Below are 16,426 nucleotides of genomic sequence, written 5' to 3' on the forward strand. Positions count from 1 at the left end.
CTTGATCCATGCAGGTACACTTTCATTTCGTGATGTTAACAACCTTCCCCCGCTATAGTTGCACTATCGATATCTCTGATATCCTTCGTTTCCCTACTGCTCTGCGCCCCCCTAACCGGAAAGAAATCGTGGCAATCCGCAAAAGTTTGAAGAATTATTACCGCTAAGCTGATTAAATAGATTGTTTGGTACAGGGATTATTCAGCCGTGCAAGCAATCTCGAATAACGCCCAATTATGAACGATTAGTACTCCGGAGCTTGTGATCGAATCGTTCGACCGATGAGACTCATGTTCTATTATATATAAAAAGCCAAGGACGCTCCTCGGTTTCTTTCTCGGCATCTCCACCAGCTAATTGCGGATTTGATCTTCAGAAAGGCACAGAATGAAGAACGTACTCTCGCTTGCCTTGCTCGCAGCTCTGCCTGCTGCCTTCGCCCAGCAGACAGCATATGGACAATGTAAGTCGATCAAAGCTTGTTGTTTGGTAATACTAGTTCATGATACTTATGCGATTTAGGTGGTGGTGTAACCTGGACTGGAGCGACTACCTGTGTTAGTGGCTACTATTGCAGCTATGGTAATGCTTGTAAGTGAAGATCCATCATGAATAACCTACAACCATATGCCCCATTCTAACTATTGAGCAGATTACTCTCAATGCGTTCCTGGAACTGCCTCAACAACCACTTCTACCACCGCTGCCGTGACTAGTAGTACTACTACCAGCCGCAGCTCTTCTTCAACAACACTGGTAACCTCATCAACAACAACATCTGCCACCGTATCAGCATCAGCATGTCCCACAGCATTCACATCAATTTCAGCCCAGAGCTTCATCACCAACATGAACCCTGGATGGAATCTGGGAAACACCCTCGACGCTGTGCCAGACGAAACCAGTTGGGGAAACATCCTTACCCCCGCTTCAGTGTTCGACGACGTAAAGGCTAAGGGGTTCAAGGGAGTCCGCCTTCCAGGTTAGTTCTTATATTCTATATACAAAAATTCCTGCTAATAGCACCCGAACCAGTTACCTGGGCCGATCATTTCTCCACAAGCTCTCCGTCATGGACAGTCACCCCGGCCTGGATGGACCGCGTTGAAACTGTCGTCGACTACGCTCTCGCACGCGGCCTCTATGTCATTCTCAATGTCCACCACGACTCCTGGGAATGGGCTGACTTCTCAGCCTCTGGTGCGAACATTACCATGATCGAAGAGAAATTCGTCAGTCTCTGGACTCAGATTGGCACAAGATTCAAATGCAAGTCTTCTCTTCTTGCGTTCGAGCCATTGAACGAGCCAGTTGGGACTACAGCAGAGCACGGTGCACAAATGAACAGGATGAACATGTTGTTCTTGAAGACCATCAGAGCCGTCGGTGGATACAACGCTCAACGTGTTGTTACGCTTGTTGGGCTTGGTGAAGACAGTATCAAGACTTCGCAGTGGTTTGAATTCCCTAGCGGATACGAATCCCAGCCTTGGGCTCTGCAGTACCACTACTACTCACCTTGTAAGAGATCTTCTGATAATTTGAACTATATAATATACTGACTAGAGGAAATAGATATGTTCACTTTCGGAGCATGGGGAGCTACCACCTGGGGCTCTGATGCGGATAAGACAACCATGGAGGCAGACATCGCCGGCATGCGAGCCAACTTCACCGATGTCCCATTGATCATTGGAGAATGGAATGCCTTTGCGGCAAACACCGAGAACGCGGCCAGATGGAAGTACTACGATCACCTCATGAAGTTGGGGGTTAAATACAACACCGCTACTGTACTTTGGGTCACTGGATGGGGTACGACCCTCCCTCTTCTCCGAATAGTTTTAAATAGTATTGTACTAACTCATTCATGCGTCTGTATAGATGATCTCAACCGTAGTACTCATGTCTGGCGCAACGAAGTCGACGTCAATATCGTCATCTCCGGTACTAAGGGCATTGCCAACTCCCTCCCAGACAGCACTACAGACACCTCTGCCACCACACAATCCTCTTCTGCCTTCATCTTCCACAAGGTCGGCGATGCTGTCTCCGCCCAGACTCTCCCTTTCCAGCTTAATGGCAACACCGTTAGCTCCATAAAGTCGTCCGCAAAGACTCTTGTTGCCGGAACGGACTACTCCGTCTCGGGTGCAAACATTGTTTTCGCCACCAGCTACCTTTCAACTTTATACTCGGCGACCACCGCTGCTGGTATTTTGGATACGCTGAACGTGACCTTCTCTGCGGGTGCGGGTTCGCAGATCCAGGTTGTGCAGTGGGATGTACCAACTCTTAGCACCACCACATCAAAGGCAGTGACGGGGACAGATCTATATATCCCCATTACATGGAAAGGGTACAACCACATCGCGGCTGTGAGGGCGTTGAAGGCCGATGGAACCTACTTGTTTGATGACTGGACAGTCTACTTGCCGGCATTGCAACAGGCCCGTATTGTAAGTCTACCTGTGGTACATGATTTGTGAGGTTATTGGCAAGCACTAACGGAGGCTGTTATGGATAGACGTACGGGCAGTACGGATGGGATAGTAGCAATGCTATCCTTTGGGCAGCAGTCCAGACAGCAGTCGTTTCCGCAGGACAGGCAACGACCTTCATGTTCGAGGTTAGTTTTTTCGTTGCATTCCTCTTTTTCTTTCTTGATAGCTTGATACTAATATATCACGCAGTTCTTCCCACGTGTGCCAGGAAACTCTGTCAACTACACATTGACCGTTTAGTTGGGTGTCGGAGCGTGCTATTGTTGATAAAATTGTAACTATAGTTAGTTAAGTGAAATAAGACTTTGGTGATCTTTCTGTGGCAACGAGGTCGGAGTGTAATGCTGGCTTTTAGCCTAATTTGGTTGTCAGGATATATCGTGAACCATCCTATAATTAGTTAGCGTGAATTATCAGATTCTTCGTATTTACCCTCAACGCTGTTGGGCACATTAGGTGTCACGGATTAGTCAGCGTTCACGTGACGACACAGACAATGCTTTTGTAAGGTGTCCACAGCAGGACTACCTCATAGTTAGATTTGTAACTTCCTCTTCTTCTTCTCTCATCTATCATCATTCATTTTGTCGTCGTCGATAGCGCAAATGAAATTCTCCCTCTGTCTATAGAACTAAGAAATTATTTATTTTTCATTGTTCGGATTGTCGTGAATCTAAACACAAAAGAGAGTGAACACAACAGCCGGCCAACAACGCCCGGTAAATGTATGCATACCTGACACGGTTAGTATATTGTAGATCAATCATGAATCGTCACTCGGGACTTAGTTCACATGCCAAGTACCCTGCGCACAGCTCTTCGTTGTAAAAGCACAGACGTCATGCATGCCACTCCTACTCCTCGAGATTGAGTAATCCTTGCCTGGATAATGGGGCTTTGGTATCTATGTAGCTCGTTAGACAGTTATACAAAGTGGTGTTCCTGCAATAGCATAAACAAGTTGAACAAGTTTTAGGCACGAGCTAGCTACATAGCTCGAGATGAGCATGACGTGAAGCTCGCGATCGAGCTGACTCGGATCGTGGGGTTGGAGGCTCGAGGTTTTCGAGCTCTAGAGCAGGGCTCGGACACATGTTCGATCTTTCATCCCACCCTAACATAGTTATCTCAACGTTTTCATTTTATATAAGATGAACTCTAGAGAGTTATCAGCTTTGTTATATTACCCTAATCTACTATCATCAACTCTGTTACTGGTAATTTATAAAGCTCGGGATTTTCTAACACTCGCGAGCTGACCTTGGCTCCTGGGAAAGACGAGCCCAAATCTTAAACAACTATTGCAAGATGCGAACCGCCTGGGGGTGATTTTAAGCCCTGAGCTCTCATGAAGCTAAAAAGAGCAGATGAACCTTCTTACCCTCTGTTTGAGAGGTAAGGGAGGGAGAATGGGATGACTCTTTGTAGCGAAAAGAGCGTAGACGGAGGATGGGCCCCCACCCTATAATGGAGGGAGTGAAAAGTTTGTTTTCCAAGAGTGACCACCTGTAGTTTATAAACTTCTACAAACAACAGTCTGATTTAGTGTGGTCCACGATGACGCTCGAGGCTCGTTGACCTCTCTCCTTGTCTGTCCTTGAAGTCCGGCACTGTGGTCCCCGAGGACGATAAAGCGATAACCCGGCAAACGAAAAAGGTGATATTTCTCAAAATGAAGGTATATATACTTTATTCATGACCTTATCCGATTAGGGTATATTAAGTGTGTATTATAGTCAAGAATTATCCTTGGAGGTCCTCGAGGCGAGGACAGATATCGTCCTCGCAGTTGCTTGTCCTTTTGGACCACTGTCCTTGCTTGTTATCGAGGAGGCAAGGACACAAGGACGCTCGTCCTCGTGGACCACACTGGTCTAATTGGTCGAGATAACTGATCTAGTGGCTATAGGTGCACAACTACATGTAATTAAAATGAGAAGGAGGTTAGATAGCATGTGAACTCAGGGTATTCTATTTCGAAATAGCTGACCCAATGAGCTAAAGATAATGTGTCAGTTGGAAAGGGTTTGTTCATTGCAAAGGAAACCACATGTACATACCTAGGCCTGGTGCGCGCCTGCGCATTCGCACCTTATTGTGGATGTGTCACAGGAAATCACTCGTACACCTGTGCATGGAATATAAATACTCGGTAATCATGGCTAGATCATCCATAAAGGTAGTATCTCTAGAATAATCGACTTTTCTCCATCAGTTCAGACATCGCGCCGACCCCAAACACTTAAATCACCACCTTAACGCCGTTTACGCAACCAAAGCCGGATTTGAATCGGCGTGTGATTCTTGAAACAAATAGAAACAAAAATCAATATAAGAAAAAGGTACAGCAAGACTTGGGAGACCTGGTGGTCTGATGAGATGGTTATGGTTCGGTCCCCAAACGCCCGAGCTCGCGTTTAAACCGAGCCAATACTCGCGGCTGCGGAAAGGATTTTGATTGAAGCGTATTATCCCCTTACGCTGGTTAACCAGAGGTAGCTTGGCAACTATTCCTAGGGGGGCTGAGCAACAACAATCTAATCTAATCTTCATCTGTGTTTAGGGTCGCACACACACGCGCAGGCAGGCGTTTGCCTCTGCGCGTTCTGCCACAACTCTGAGGTATTACGCGCATTTTAAACTCATACATGCATTTTAGCATCCTATAGCGCACCTCGTCTCTACGAGTACGAAATTGAACGGGAAACGCCGCACCATACAAACGAGGAAGAGAATATACCAAAGTACATGTAGGTTTGGTAATTAACAACCTTTGAAGTTCCTATGATAGGTTTCATGACTACATTTAACTACAGCATATGTGCCGTCAAAATCCAACTAATCGTAAATCTGCATGTAGCCAGCGGATTACCATCGAGTGCACACCGGAGCAACAATTAATCCTTCACACCCTGCTAGACCAATGCTTTCTCGATCTACGAAACATGCAATGACGTTGATACAAAGAAATATTACATACATACCAGGCTCGACCAAGGATTTCCAGGGGTTCAGGCGTCTGAAACTCCCCAGGGGACGTGATTAGCAGCCTGGGATGACTGCTGTGACAGTGGGTTTGTGTCCGAACAACATATCAGGTGGGTCATGTTTTTTGCCACGATCGAGAGGACAGCTAATCAACCCCTTGCATATGAAGCGTTATAAAGGGAAGTTCTAAGGGATGCTCAAATGTGTTCGCAGTCTTCATAAATTCATACGACCCTAAGCTCAAAAAAAAAAAGCCTCACGATCCCGACGGGCACAAGTCGATAATCTAGAAAGCCTTATACTAATTATCGGGAAAGCCTCATCCTAATTTTCGGGAACGCCTCTCGAGAAAGCCCTACGCTTCTAGAGATCGGCCACTATCGGGTGGGAGGCACTTCCCAGAGGACGAGATCCCCAGGAGGGTCTTCTTCGAAGCAGAATCGAGACCGAGGCTTATTTCAAGTCTTGTGCGGGGTATATCAGTTTGGGAGTCAGGTATATACCACTCTAGTACCGTCTAAGGCCCTACTTAAGTACAGGAGCGATTCTAGATCTAGTCTACTTGGAGTTAGTTAGTACTAGAAGCATCTACGCACCTTCGGGCTCATCCCCCGACCTTAATTCTTCGCCCTCCCCACGTCCCAGCCTCCCAAATAAAGAACGATCAGCATTCCTTTAGCGGACCCTTCCGCTAACCTACTCTATGTTTCACACATTAACTACTGACAATTCTATAGAACTTTTCTACCTCAACATCCAATAACTGTACAAGCCGCAACGGTCACCGAGGACACAGCGAACCCCTAACTGCATATCCCGGCTTTTCTGAATCTCTTTCTTCTCCCTGCGAAGATGGAGCTAGAGTTACAAGCAGCATATTCGCGATTAATTCACTAGGCTTCAGGCTCGAGCTCGTAACAACGTTATTTTAGATACTCAACGCGTGCTCATCATCTTATCAACTGATGCCGGTAAGTCAGTCAATTGTTTTAGTGGTGGGGAAAATCCACGTTACAGATCATTCCGCTTATCTTTCGAAGAAGGTAATTCCTTTTTGCGGATGTTGTGTTGTGGTATAATAATCATCTACACCTAGTTATGTTATGACTACATGCTAAACGCCTTCTCACTCCACCGGAACGTCTCTCTACTGGGTTGATTGATGTTTAGTTAAAAAGACGCTTTCAAGGAGGCTAGCTACACGATACGTTCCCTCTTTAGTTTATTTTTTGCTGAGGCGGGAGCTCTGTAGTTAGCCATGGAGGGGAATGTGTAGCTAATCGACTAGCTATCATGACCCTCCCACCTTCTTGCACGAATGGAAAGGTCTAAAGAGACTGGATTTTTTTTTTCTTCTGCTACTCTAGGTTTCGTTTAATTCATAGAATTTTACCTTGAATGTGCTTTATTTACGTGTACATACATTCTGATTGATTGTGAAGTGCACAAACTAAATTATACGCTTGGACCTCATATGCACTTTGTTATCGCAGCTTAATCTTTTTAAAGAATATAGGTAACTAGCTTTATAATCCACGCTCCTGTATATGTATATATATAGTCCAGCATCCTGAGGTTCGCACAGATAGAACCCAGACTCCACACTAGCTATAGCTATATATGTGGATGTACGCGTCGTTGTAGCTCCATCTCAATAACCTCCAACTCTATCACTCGCTCTCTCCCCCATACCATGTTCTGTGGCTGCAAACGAATTCCTCTAAATACATTCAAATAACACCTACCTACATACCGCATTATGGACATGTCTAAGTCGTCGTCCCCCGAAGATCAGCAGCCGCCGGTGCATCAAATTCAAACCTTGGTAACCAGCTACATCTGCGACAACAGCCAGAACTTCGAGATCGCAAACATGGTCATTGCAATAGCCACCGTTATAGTCGCCCTTCTAGCCCTCTCCAAGACTTGGAAAATCTGGAAAGGATGGAGGAATAAGAATAAAGTTGTAGGTTTCCCCCCGAGTGTAATATAAGGAATTGGGGTTGATAGTAGTTTTCAGGGCAATATTGACTGTGAGAAATCCGGTCATGCCAATCATCAAGCGTTTTACTATGCAAATTATAGTAGGAATTTTCATATTGTGTTTGTAAATACTAGCGAGACAGAACGGATCGGGGTTCGTGGACTAGAGCAAATGTAGGGTATTAGGGGTATACGTTTCTAGAAGTAGTGTTGTTTGTTTCCGCTACTTTAACCGCTCTCGTTTCTCGGCCTTGGGTGGAGGGGTCCAAAGATAGGCAGTATCGATTGAAATATTTGTTTAGATTTTCTGTTACTTTGGTACGGAGAACTTATGACTTCGAATTCAATGAAATCTATACTCAGAAACATCAATCTACTAGAGACCAACTGATGGGACAGAATCAATCTCTAATCATTTTCTTTCTTGAATGACTCCCGGATACCCGAATAGCGGTATCTCTTGCCGGGTTTCTGCTTAAATCTGCTTCTATCTAGATGAGACCTATTAGAAACTTTAATATAGCTCTCCATCGTCAATTTGTAAGTTAACGAAGTTAAGTGATGGATTTTGGATGGCCATCGCCCGTGGTGGACGCCTAATATTATGAAGGAAGGTATATGTTAATTGCATCGGCGTGAAAAGACGGGAGTAAAGATACCAAGCCCGGCCGGGGATGGGGTGCTTTTTCATGGCGCATGGCGGCTTCATCGATACTGGGCATGGGTAAAGTCGAGTCGTGAGGAGTTAGTTGCTCTTACAGTAACCCCACTATGATAGATGAACAGTTCTCGTTCAAAAATCATGGGACAACGCAACCGCGAGTTGCTACGGGGCTTGTCCCAGGATTTTTGACGGAGTTATATATTCCCCAATGAAAATCGCCAAGGCACCGGGTCTGTTTGCCAATTACGACCACTGAATGCCCACCACCGGGCAAAAACCAAACCACACATTTTGGGAGTTTATTCTGCTGTCCTATGATGTTTATTCGACATTTAAACAATCTCAATTGGTAAAGTACGTTTACGGTTCGTTTGTTACATTTCGAATACGCTATGATGGTGGAGCCTGCAATTGGCACGAATTCATGCTTGTACATACATGTAAGTAGTTCAAAAAGTACATGTAGCTACAAGTACGTATAACATGTTCACACCAGATCCTCAATTTCAGCACAGAACATCCTAGCTAGGACTCTGGTATGCTTCTTATTTTGGGTTGTAAGGGCAACTATCACAGTAGTGTTTCATAACGTTATGAACCTGTCCGGTCCGTGATCGGTCTAAAGGGCGCATAAGCTTGCAATTGGTTCGTTTCATTGGTTAGCTTAAGATCAAACTCATCGAGCCTGTTTGAGCATGAGCCTTCGATCCAATGGGCATTTTATAAAAATGAGTGCGAGGAGGTTTAAGGCAAACCCCAAAGCTCACAAACGGTAATTTTAATAGATATTTGTTTGTATGTATACTTGTAAGCTGTATATGTACATGTACCTATATAAGATGTACCCCTAAGTATGTAGTAAGTATGGGTGTTTGTTGCATCCCCCTTGCCTGAATAGTTGAATATGATTGGTACAGAAACCGGTTGCGACGAAGATCCTTTCTCTTTGGCGTCGACTGTTCGGGTGAGGGGGTGTTCTGGTGGCTAGGGAAGCCGTCTAATTCTTGTGTCTAGGTGAAGTAATGGCATATACATACAAGTAATCGAGCCATGGTACATCCTATCTCACCATCAATCCTTTCCTTCTCCACTATACCTTACCCCTCATGATCAACTGAATGAGGTCCTCACGTTTTATATCGATTGAGGTATACCGGTAGCGAACGAATTAGCTCAAATCACATGGACTTACCCCACTAGGCCTCGAGCCTGATAAAGGCAGTTTCAGGCAGTTTTTTTTTTGCTCATAGGTCTAGCATCATAAGTTTAAGCCTTCTATTGTGAGACTTGTGACCAGGCTCCTAGGCTTGTGGGGGACTAGTTTACTACCACGTTCACGACGGGAAACGTCAACGGTCGTTGTTTTAAAGTCCATATACGTCATAATCAATTAACATGATCAACGCAAGGGTCCGACATAGCGCACGCACTTAGCTTACCCTATATGTCTAATCTTTGTCATCATCGACAGGTCCCCAGATATATTCCAGTTACACAAAGGCTCTTCATTCTTGAAGTTTGGTAACCCCATATATCCGTGCCCAAAAGGTTCTCTCTTTAATGATAACGGGTTTAATTGACCCCCCTTGTAATTGCCGAATAGTACTGGTTCCTTCTGGGGTAAATACGTTTATATGGTGAGTGTGTTTCGAATTCCCGGCCGGTGGACTCAGATGGCGATGATGATACGGGTACGGGTATGAGCGGCCTGGCTTGGATTTTGAGCTACCTCAGACCCTAGAGGTAAAGACGCGAGCCCGCTCACAACCGACTACTATAGTGCCTATCACTACTTGGGTCTGTCTGCCTCATAGCTCTACCTTGAGCCTTGAAAGAATTTCCCACCAGTTCCTACAGCGATATATACATATCTCCGAAAACCCTCCAAGACTGTTGTTTACAAGAGGTATGATAATGAGCATATCAATGACTCTTCCTTTATCGTATATCTATAAAGAGGACATAGCTTAATTAGAGATGAGTAATTATCTCATGGGCTAACTCCAGCCCACAATTATGAGGGAGGCTGGTACGTACATGCATGGTAGAGAGAAAGGCTCCAGATTGCATGTCTCTCTGTGAGCTCGGGCAACGGTTTTCTTAGAGTTTTCATATGGTATAAACTCGTACATATCAAGCGAGGGTACCTTGGGAGCTACCTAGAACTACATGTGACTTGGATCCGGGGCGAATAAAATCCGGCTATCTAAAAAACAATCAATTGCGTTCTTCAATCCCCATCGGCTATTTTGACTGAGAACAAGGCTAACTTACACGCAACTAGACACTGCTGGTCTCAGGCTGCCTTTATCTGCATGTAGTAGATACATATATTGGTATACCCTATGATGTATTCAATCAGATCTCACATATATATCTAATTCGTGTAGGTACTTTATAGCAAACGTGGTGTTAAGAATTATTACTACTCTACTGGCACCAGCTATATTTATCGAAACAGACACGAGCTTTATTGTCCAATTATATACCTTTGTCACTTCTCAAGTGGGAGATCTAGCGAATCCATATGTGACCTGGGATGGCCGGACCAATCAGAGAATATGGCCAATAATCGAGTTCTAAGTTGTTTAAGGCTGAAATGAACATCTACTGAACCGAGCGAGCCTGGTTCAATACCGATTATAAGACTCGCTTCTCCCTCTGATATGCATGTTCAAATTGCTAAGCCTCCTCCGAAGTACGCACCCAAATGAGCTGGGGTATTTTTGTTGGGCTGAGCATTGTCGATGAGTATGAGCTTCACAAATTTTAGGCTTGTAGGTACATACGTGGGCTGAGTACATAAGACTTCCCTCTTGAACGTGTTGAAAAACGCTAAAACGCAAGAACTTGCACGTAATTGTCCCTAATGTTATTCGAAGTTTTCTGATAGTCAACTTGAGCAGACTCGTAGAGGTGGCTATATCCTCGCTATCTAGCTACAGCTTATGGCCTTCCCGTATACTTACTATGATAGAAATTTATACTCTCACATCCTATTACCGAATTCTTGAATTTTACGCGTTTGATCGAAAATAGCTTAGTAATCGAATGACAGCTTTTGAATGAATTTTGTGCTTAACGGGGATTTACAATTAGATTGGGGTCTTTTTAGTAGTCTATTTCGATACTACAGCTAACAATCTTTAATATCTCTGTTTGATATAGATAACTAGAAGAGTTATCGACTTGGTATAAGTAGATAAAAAGTTGGATATTTTCACCGTTAATCATGAACTATCACTCGCTATATATGAATAGCTTAACAGCCACCCATTAATCCTTCCCAAAACTATAAATAGGGAAAACAAAGGAAGTAACTATAAATATTATCAGGCAATTAAGAAGATTAAATAAATCGGTACACGTACGCGTGCACGTGTATCCACTATGATTGTTGCTGATGGTCTAGTTAGGCGTGGTCGGCGAGAAGAGTATAGTAGACGCGCTAAAAGCGAGCTTTTAGGGGTTACTTCTCTGCATGCACACACGCCCTTATTTGTGTGGAGATAATTGGCCATTTAACCGCGTATTAGCGTGGAGGCTTAATCATGTTAGTATTTGGCGGCCAACATTTATAATATCATGGGATCAAACCCTAACCCTAATAACACGTAACTACATACTTATAAAATCAAATCACTCAACCGCCAATATCACAAGCCGAGTCGAGCTTTTATAGTGATGTAGAAAGATGGAACGGAAACCATATAATGGCGGGAACCGCCTGTAATGGTACTCTCGTTGCGGGGCAAGTTTAGGTCTGGTTGAGGCCAATTTAAGTGTGGTTGAGGTCGAGTAACGTGACCTGTAGGGCTACTAGTTGTTTCTCTACCTATGAGATCTTTTCAGTACCCTTACAGGCGGTTTCCGCCATATCTTCATGGCATGCTCACATACTGCGCCGGTAGATAATTATAATAAGTAATGTAACGGCGGCCTGAGACACAGGTACGCCTGTTTTAGAAACATACCGTCTCTACCACGGTACGAAATGCATCAGTAAATGCATCATAAATGCATCAGTGAAAGTCGTCAGTCAATGTATCAAGCCTTGTTCCTAAAACGTGTGGATAATGCATCAATTAATGCATCAACTAATGCATCCTTAATGCATCACAGTCTCGTTTCGCCAAGAGCTCGGGAAATACTTATAATTATATCAGGAAAATAGAAATGCAAACAGTGCCGAATTTCTGAATCACGGTATGAAATGCATCAGTAAAGGCATCAGTAAAGGCATCGGTAAAGGCATCGGTAAAGGGATTAGTAAATGCATCATACCGAAGAACACTCCTGCCCCGATGCAAAACAAATGAATGTGGAGGGATTGAACCTGAATCATTCCGATGATCTAGCTTAGAGCTTACCACCTGTACCATTATATCTTTTCAATATATAGCCTTTACAAGCGATACGTATAAGCTGACTCAATAGGTATATGTAGCCGAGCTGGAGATCAAAAAATATCTGTCAATAATCAGTAGGGACAAGAAATACCAACGACAGTAGTATTCGCGGTCCGACGATTTTCCCTACACCTTTACCTACTGTCGACGATTTTACCTACACCTTTCCCTACGACTTTTCTGGGGAACATTGTCAATCAGTAGGGAACGGTGTAGGTAAAATCTTCGACAGCATTTAGTAGGCAAAGGTGTAGGTAAAATCGTCGACAGTACTTGGTTGGGAAAGGTGCTGGTAAAATCGTCGACAGTACTTGGTAGGCTCGAAAGGTGTAGGTAAAACCGTCGACAGTAGGGAAAGGTGTAGGTAAAATCGTCGACAGTAGGTAAATGTGTAGGTAAAATCTTCAGCAAATGTGTAGCCTGATGCATTTATTGAGGCCTCGACAAGCTTATGCATCAACTGATGCATTTGCGAGCCGCTTTCGTATTTCCTGCCGTAGTAGAGCGTGTTTGCAGGTACATGTAGTTATAACTGGCTCTCAGATCTAGAGCGCGAGCGTTCCATCATTTATTAAATAGTACCGCTCTACTAGAATTGAAAGCCTAGTCTTATATATTACAAGCTCTAAAGTAAAGAGTATGTCTGTTTGGGGCCAATTCATATTACAATTACTGGGCCGGACTTGCTGGTCCCCTTTTTTTCTGTGCTGTGTCATGAAAATGTCGGTTTTCTTATAATTAGATACTATGTAACTACATGTACTTACCTGCTATACTTTTGGTTTATTTTAACCCTTACATTAATCAACGTCTTACGCCAGAGCTGTGAAGAAAACAAAATTATTTGACGCTATATACATGTAACTTGCCAACATATATAAGATACATTGGAAATATATATTTCAGTAGCTACTACCAGCAGCTCAACTAAAGGACCTTCACACAAGATAACAAAAGTACTACTAGCTACACCTTAAAGCAAACATGTATCCTCTTCACCCCCTCCCCACATCCCTGTACCCAATCCACACACCTCCCCTAGTCCCTCCAATCTCTGCCATCCCCTTCACCCTCACTTGCCCCGCCATCTGACACGCCTCAATCATCCTATTCACAGCATCCACGATTTCGTCGACCTCCCAGACAATACCAGCATGGCCTCCTCCGTGATCACCTACACACATACCGAGTGTCACCGTACCATAAGTGATGAAGGGTTTGATGCAGCCGTTTGGCTTATGGTTTGCCAGGACATAAGGAAGTAGAGAGGGATCTGCGCGGGCGGACTCGGCCCAGGTGGATAGTGTCGTTTGGACGTTGGGGATTTCGGCGGCGGATTTGAAGGCGATGTCTGCGGCGGTTAGGCCGCAGGTGAGGGCGTTGCGTTTGCTATTTCCCTGTACATGTGGGAAGGCGTTAGCGGGGGGTATATGGAAGAAGAGGGTGATTATGAGGATGGGGAGGACGAGGAAGTAGAGGTTGTGCATTTTGTTGGTTTTGGTGAGTTTTGTAATAATCGTGGTGGTGAGGTAGATACTTTTGACGATGAATTTGATAATGAAATGACGATCGATACTAACAGACGTATCTCTTGAAAGAAGTCTTGAGGATATTTATGTATTCGATAGAAGAACTAATCGACAATTCAATCCATTAGCCATCTGAGGGAGTTGTTCTTTATGAATACCAAAAGGTGCATGGGCGCAGCTCCCACTATACTATGAAATATAACCTCTAATACCAATGAACTGTGATCCCATTGACCTAATAAGTTAAGAAAGATTGTATTGTACATAAATCTGAATTGTAATCATTATTTATCACTCGACACATGCATGGGCGTTGGGTGCTTGACTAAACAAACAAACAACAAATGACACATTGTCCTATCTGCCAACGTAAAGATTTACAGTGTTGTTTTATGTGTACGACTCATTCAGTCCTTTTCTCAAGAGCACAAGACCAGTCAACTGGTCATCATATCAATCATTTGACGAGATCAGACAACATTCTAACGACTGAAATAAAAAAACCATTTTCACCCTCTACTGTATTAACTTAATGCATTTCTGATCATCGGCTACTCCGATCTTGTACGTCACGTCATTCTTGTTCAATAAGAATCGACACTGTGTACCAGTACGACTTTAGTGCCATAAAGGAATGGTTAGCGAGTGGCGAACATCCGAGCCACACCTTATTTTAGCGACCACCGTGACAACCCTCCCTCTTGTCACACTGAACCACATCAGTGAGTGATACATACATGCATAACCGACATATGCGCGCAGCAGTCCACAGTCTCGGATTATATTAACATCCCCAGTAGAACTGCACGCTTCGCACAACCCAGCACTTTTAATTTGTTCAATTAGACCGCGACGTCCATTGTCACTATGGGCCGGGTTTATCTGCAGTGCCTCATGTCTTTCGCGCGGCCCGCTCCTTGGGTTTCCGTGTCTAAGGGTTTGGTACCCACTGTCAGTGTTACGAACGAGGAGCTGATCGGGTGCCTCCGCATGTTTTAGGAGACTTGGGGATGGCAGTGATGTAGTTGTGCTTGACCGTTGGACTATGGCCAAGATCTAGAGGTACTATATCACAATACTTTTTCTTTACCTATTTTTAACCATAGGTACATGTAGGTACAAACTTTCGAACACCACCACCACATCTATACTACTGGCACTGAAAACAAATATATCCTATGTAGGTACACCAAACCGGAAGGTGGCCCGCATACTCAAGGGGTACAAGTATATCCTACGCACATGTAGGTACATACATACATACCTGCGTGCAAAAGAGGGAGAGAGAAATATGAACATGGTAGGAAATATGCGATGCGGGTAGAGCGGCTATTGTCTCGTTATCTCCCCCGGCGGGTCTTCATAAAGTACTTTACTGTTATCCGAGCACCCCAGCACAAGTATCAAGAGCTAAGCATCCTGGTTATCGTCCGACATTAACTCTACAGGCCGTAGATAGGATACCCGTCTCGGAGTGGGCTCAGCTGGTAAACCCACAGTTATCACCTTCCCAAGGGACCCACCACCCATATTCGATACCAGAGATAGGGAGGTACAAGTTGGCAACCCTGTGCTGTGCTTCTAGAGCCCATGGACCGGTTAAGGCAAGGAAGGAGAACAAAGGAGCCCAAATACACAGTCCAAGATCTCCCACCGTCGAAAAGAAATTTTCAACCAAACATGGATGGTGGGCATGTGGGTGTGGGAGTGTCAGGAACTAGTTTCGACTTCACCGGAAACTGAGACACAAATGAGAAGAATAATGTGGTATCTTAGCTCTTTGCTGAACACGAGCCAGGCCCGACTACTGAAGGCGGATATCTCTCGTACGTATTCTCATGTATGTCTCGAGCAAGCCAATGGTACTCATTACTCTATAGGTCCCATCACGCTCCGTTGTGACGAGTGCCTAGAAAGAAGAAGTTACTCTCCTCCTCACGATGATCCAACGGGCGGGATCGCTGGGCCTTGTTCAAGATCTGGTGAAAAAAGATTTCAAACTAATCGATCAGCCTCGCCCCGTTAGTTATTGCCTAGAACCACTCAACTACATTAACGTCTACCCGCGCAAGATGTTTTTTGTGACTAACCGAGTCAAGTCGTGGCTTCTGCCTATACGCTCCTCTATTTTAAACTCCGCGGAGTTTTATCTAAATACAGCTGTTTGCCCTCCCTCTTGTTTAAACCATGGCCAAAGTCCGCATGTGGAAATGATTTTATGGTCACTTTTGGGCAATTCGCGAAATTATTGCTACAGTAATGGAATTCCTCGTTGTCCAGTAAACTGGAGAGCTTCATGTCATGCCCTGACAATTCTCAGTATCTTTTGAGCCTTTTAGCGACGTCTGG

At 44.4% G+C, this 16,426-nt stretch overlaps 3 protein-coding genes across 3 annotated transcripts; 2 read left to right on the forward strand and 1 right to left on the reverse strand.

Annotated features, from left to right (window-relative positions):
• Positions 1-387: 387 nt before the first annotated feature.
• On the forward strand, positions 388-2,744 carry LAJ45_04764 (uncharacterized protein; the record flags this gene model as incomplete). Its single annotated transcript, XM_046114340.1, has 8 exons — positions 388-463; positions 523-591; positions 653-982; positions 1,036-1,521; positions 1,576-1,815; positions 1,885-2,459; positions 2,528-2,629; positions 2,694-2,744. 8 exons carry the CDS (start codon positions 388-390, stop codon positions 2,742-2,744), a joined length of 1,929 nt encoding a protein of 642 aa, XP_045972366.1.
• A 10,799-nt stretch (positions 2,745-13,543) lies between these two features.
• Positions 13,544-14,035, reverse strand: LAJ45_04765 (uncharacterized protein; the record flags this gene model as incomplete). Its single annotated transcript, XM_046114341.1, has 1 exon — positions 13,544-14,035. One exon carries the CDS (start codon positions 14,033-14,035, stop codon positions 13,544-13,546), a length of 492 nt encoding a protein of 163 aa, XP_045972367.1.
• A 1,333-nt stretch (positions 14,036-15,368) lies between these two features.
• On the forward strand, positions 15,369-16,103 carry LAJ45_04766 (uncharacterized protein; the record flags this gene model as incomplete). The annotated part of the gene is made up of 4 exons (XM_046114342.1): positions 15,369-15,377; positions 15,526-15,564; positions 15,876-15,903; positions 15,958-16,103. 4 exons carry the CDS (start codon positions 15,369-15,371, stop codon positions 16,101-16,103), a joined length of 222 nt encoding a protein of 73 aa, XP_045972368.1.
• Positions 16,104-16,426: the final 323 nt, after the last annotated feature.

Source organism: Morchella importuna, assembly GCF_003444635.1.
Source record: "Morchella importuna strain M04M26 chromosome Unknown Morimp01GS012, whole genome shotgun sequence".
NCBI classification, from domain to species: domain Eukaryota; kingdom Fungi; phylum Ascomycota; class Pezizomycetes; order Pezizales; family Morchellaceae; genus Morchella; species Morchella importuna.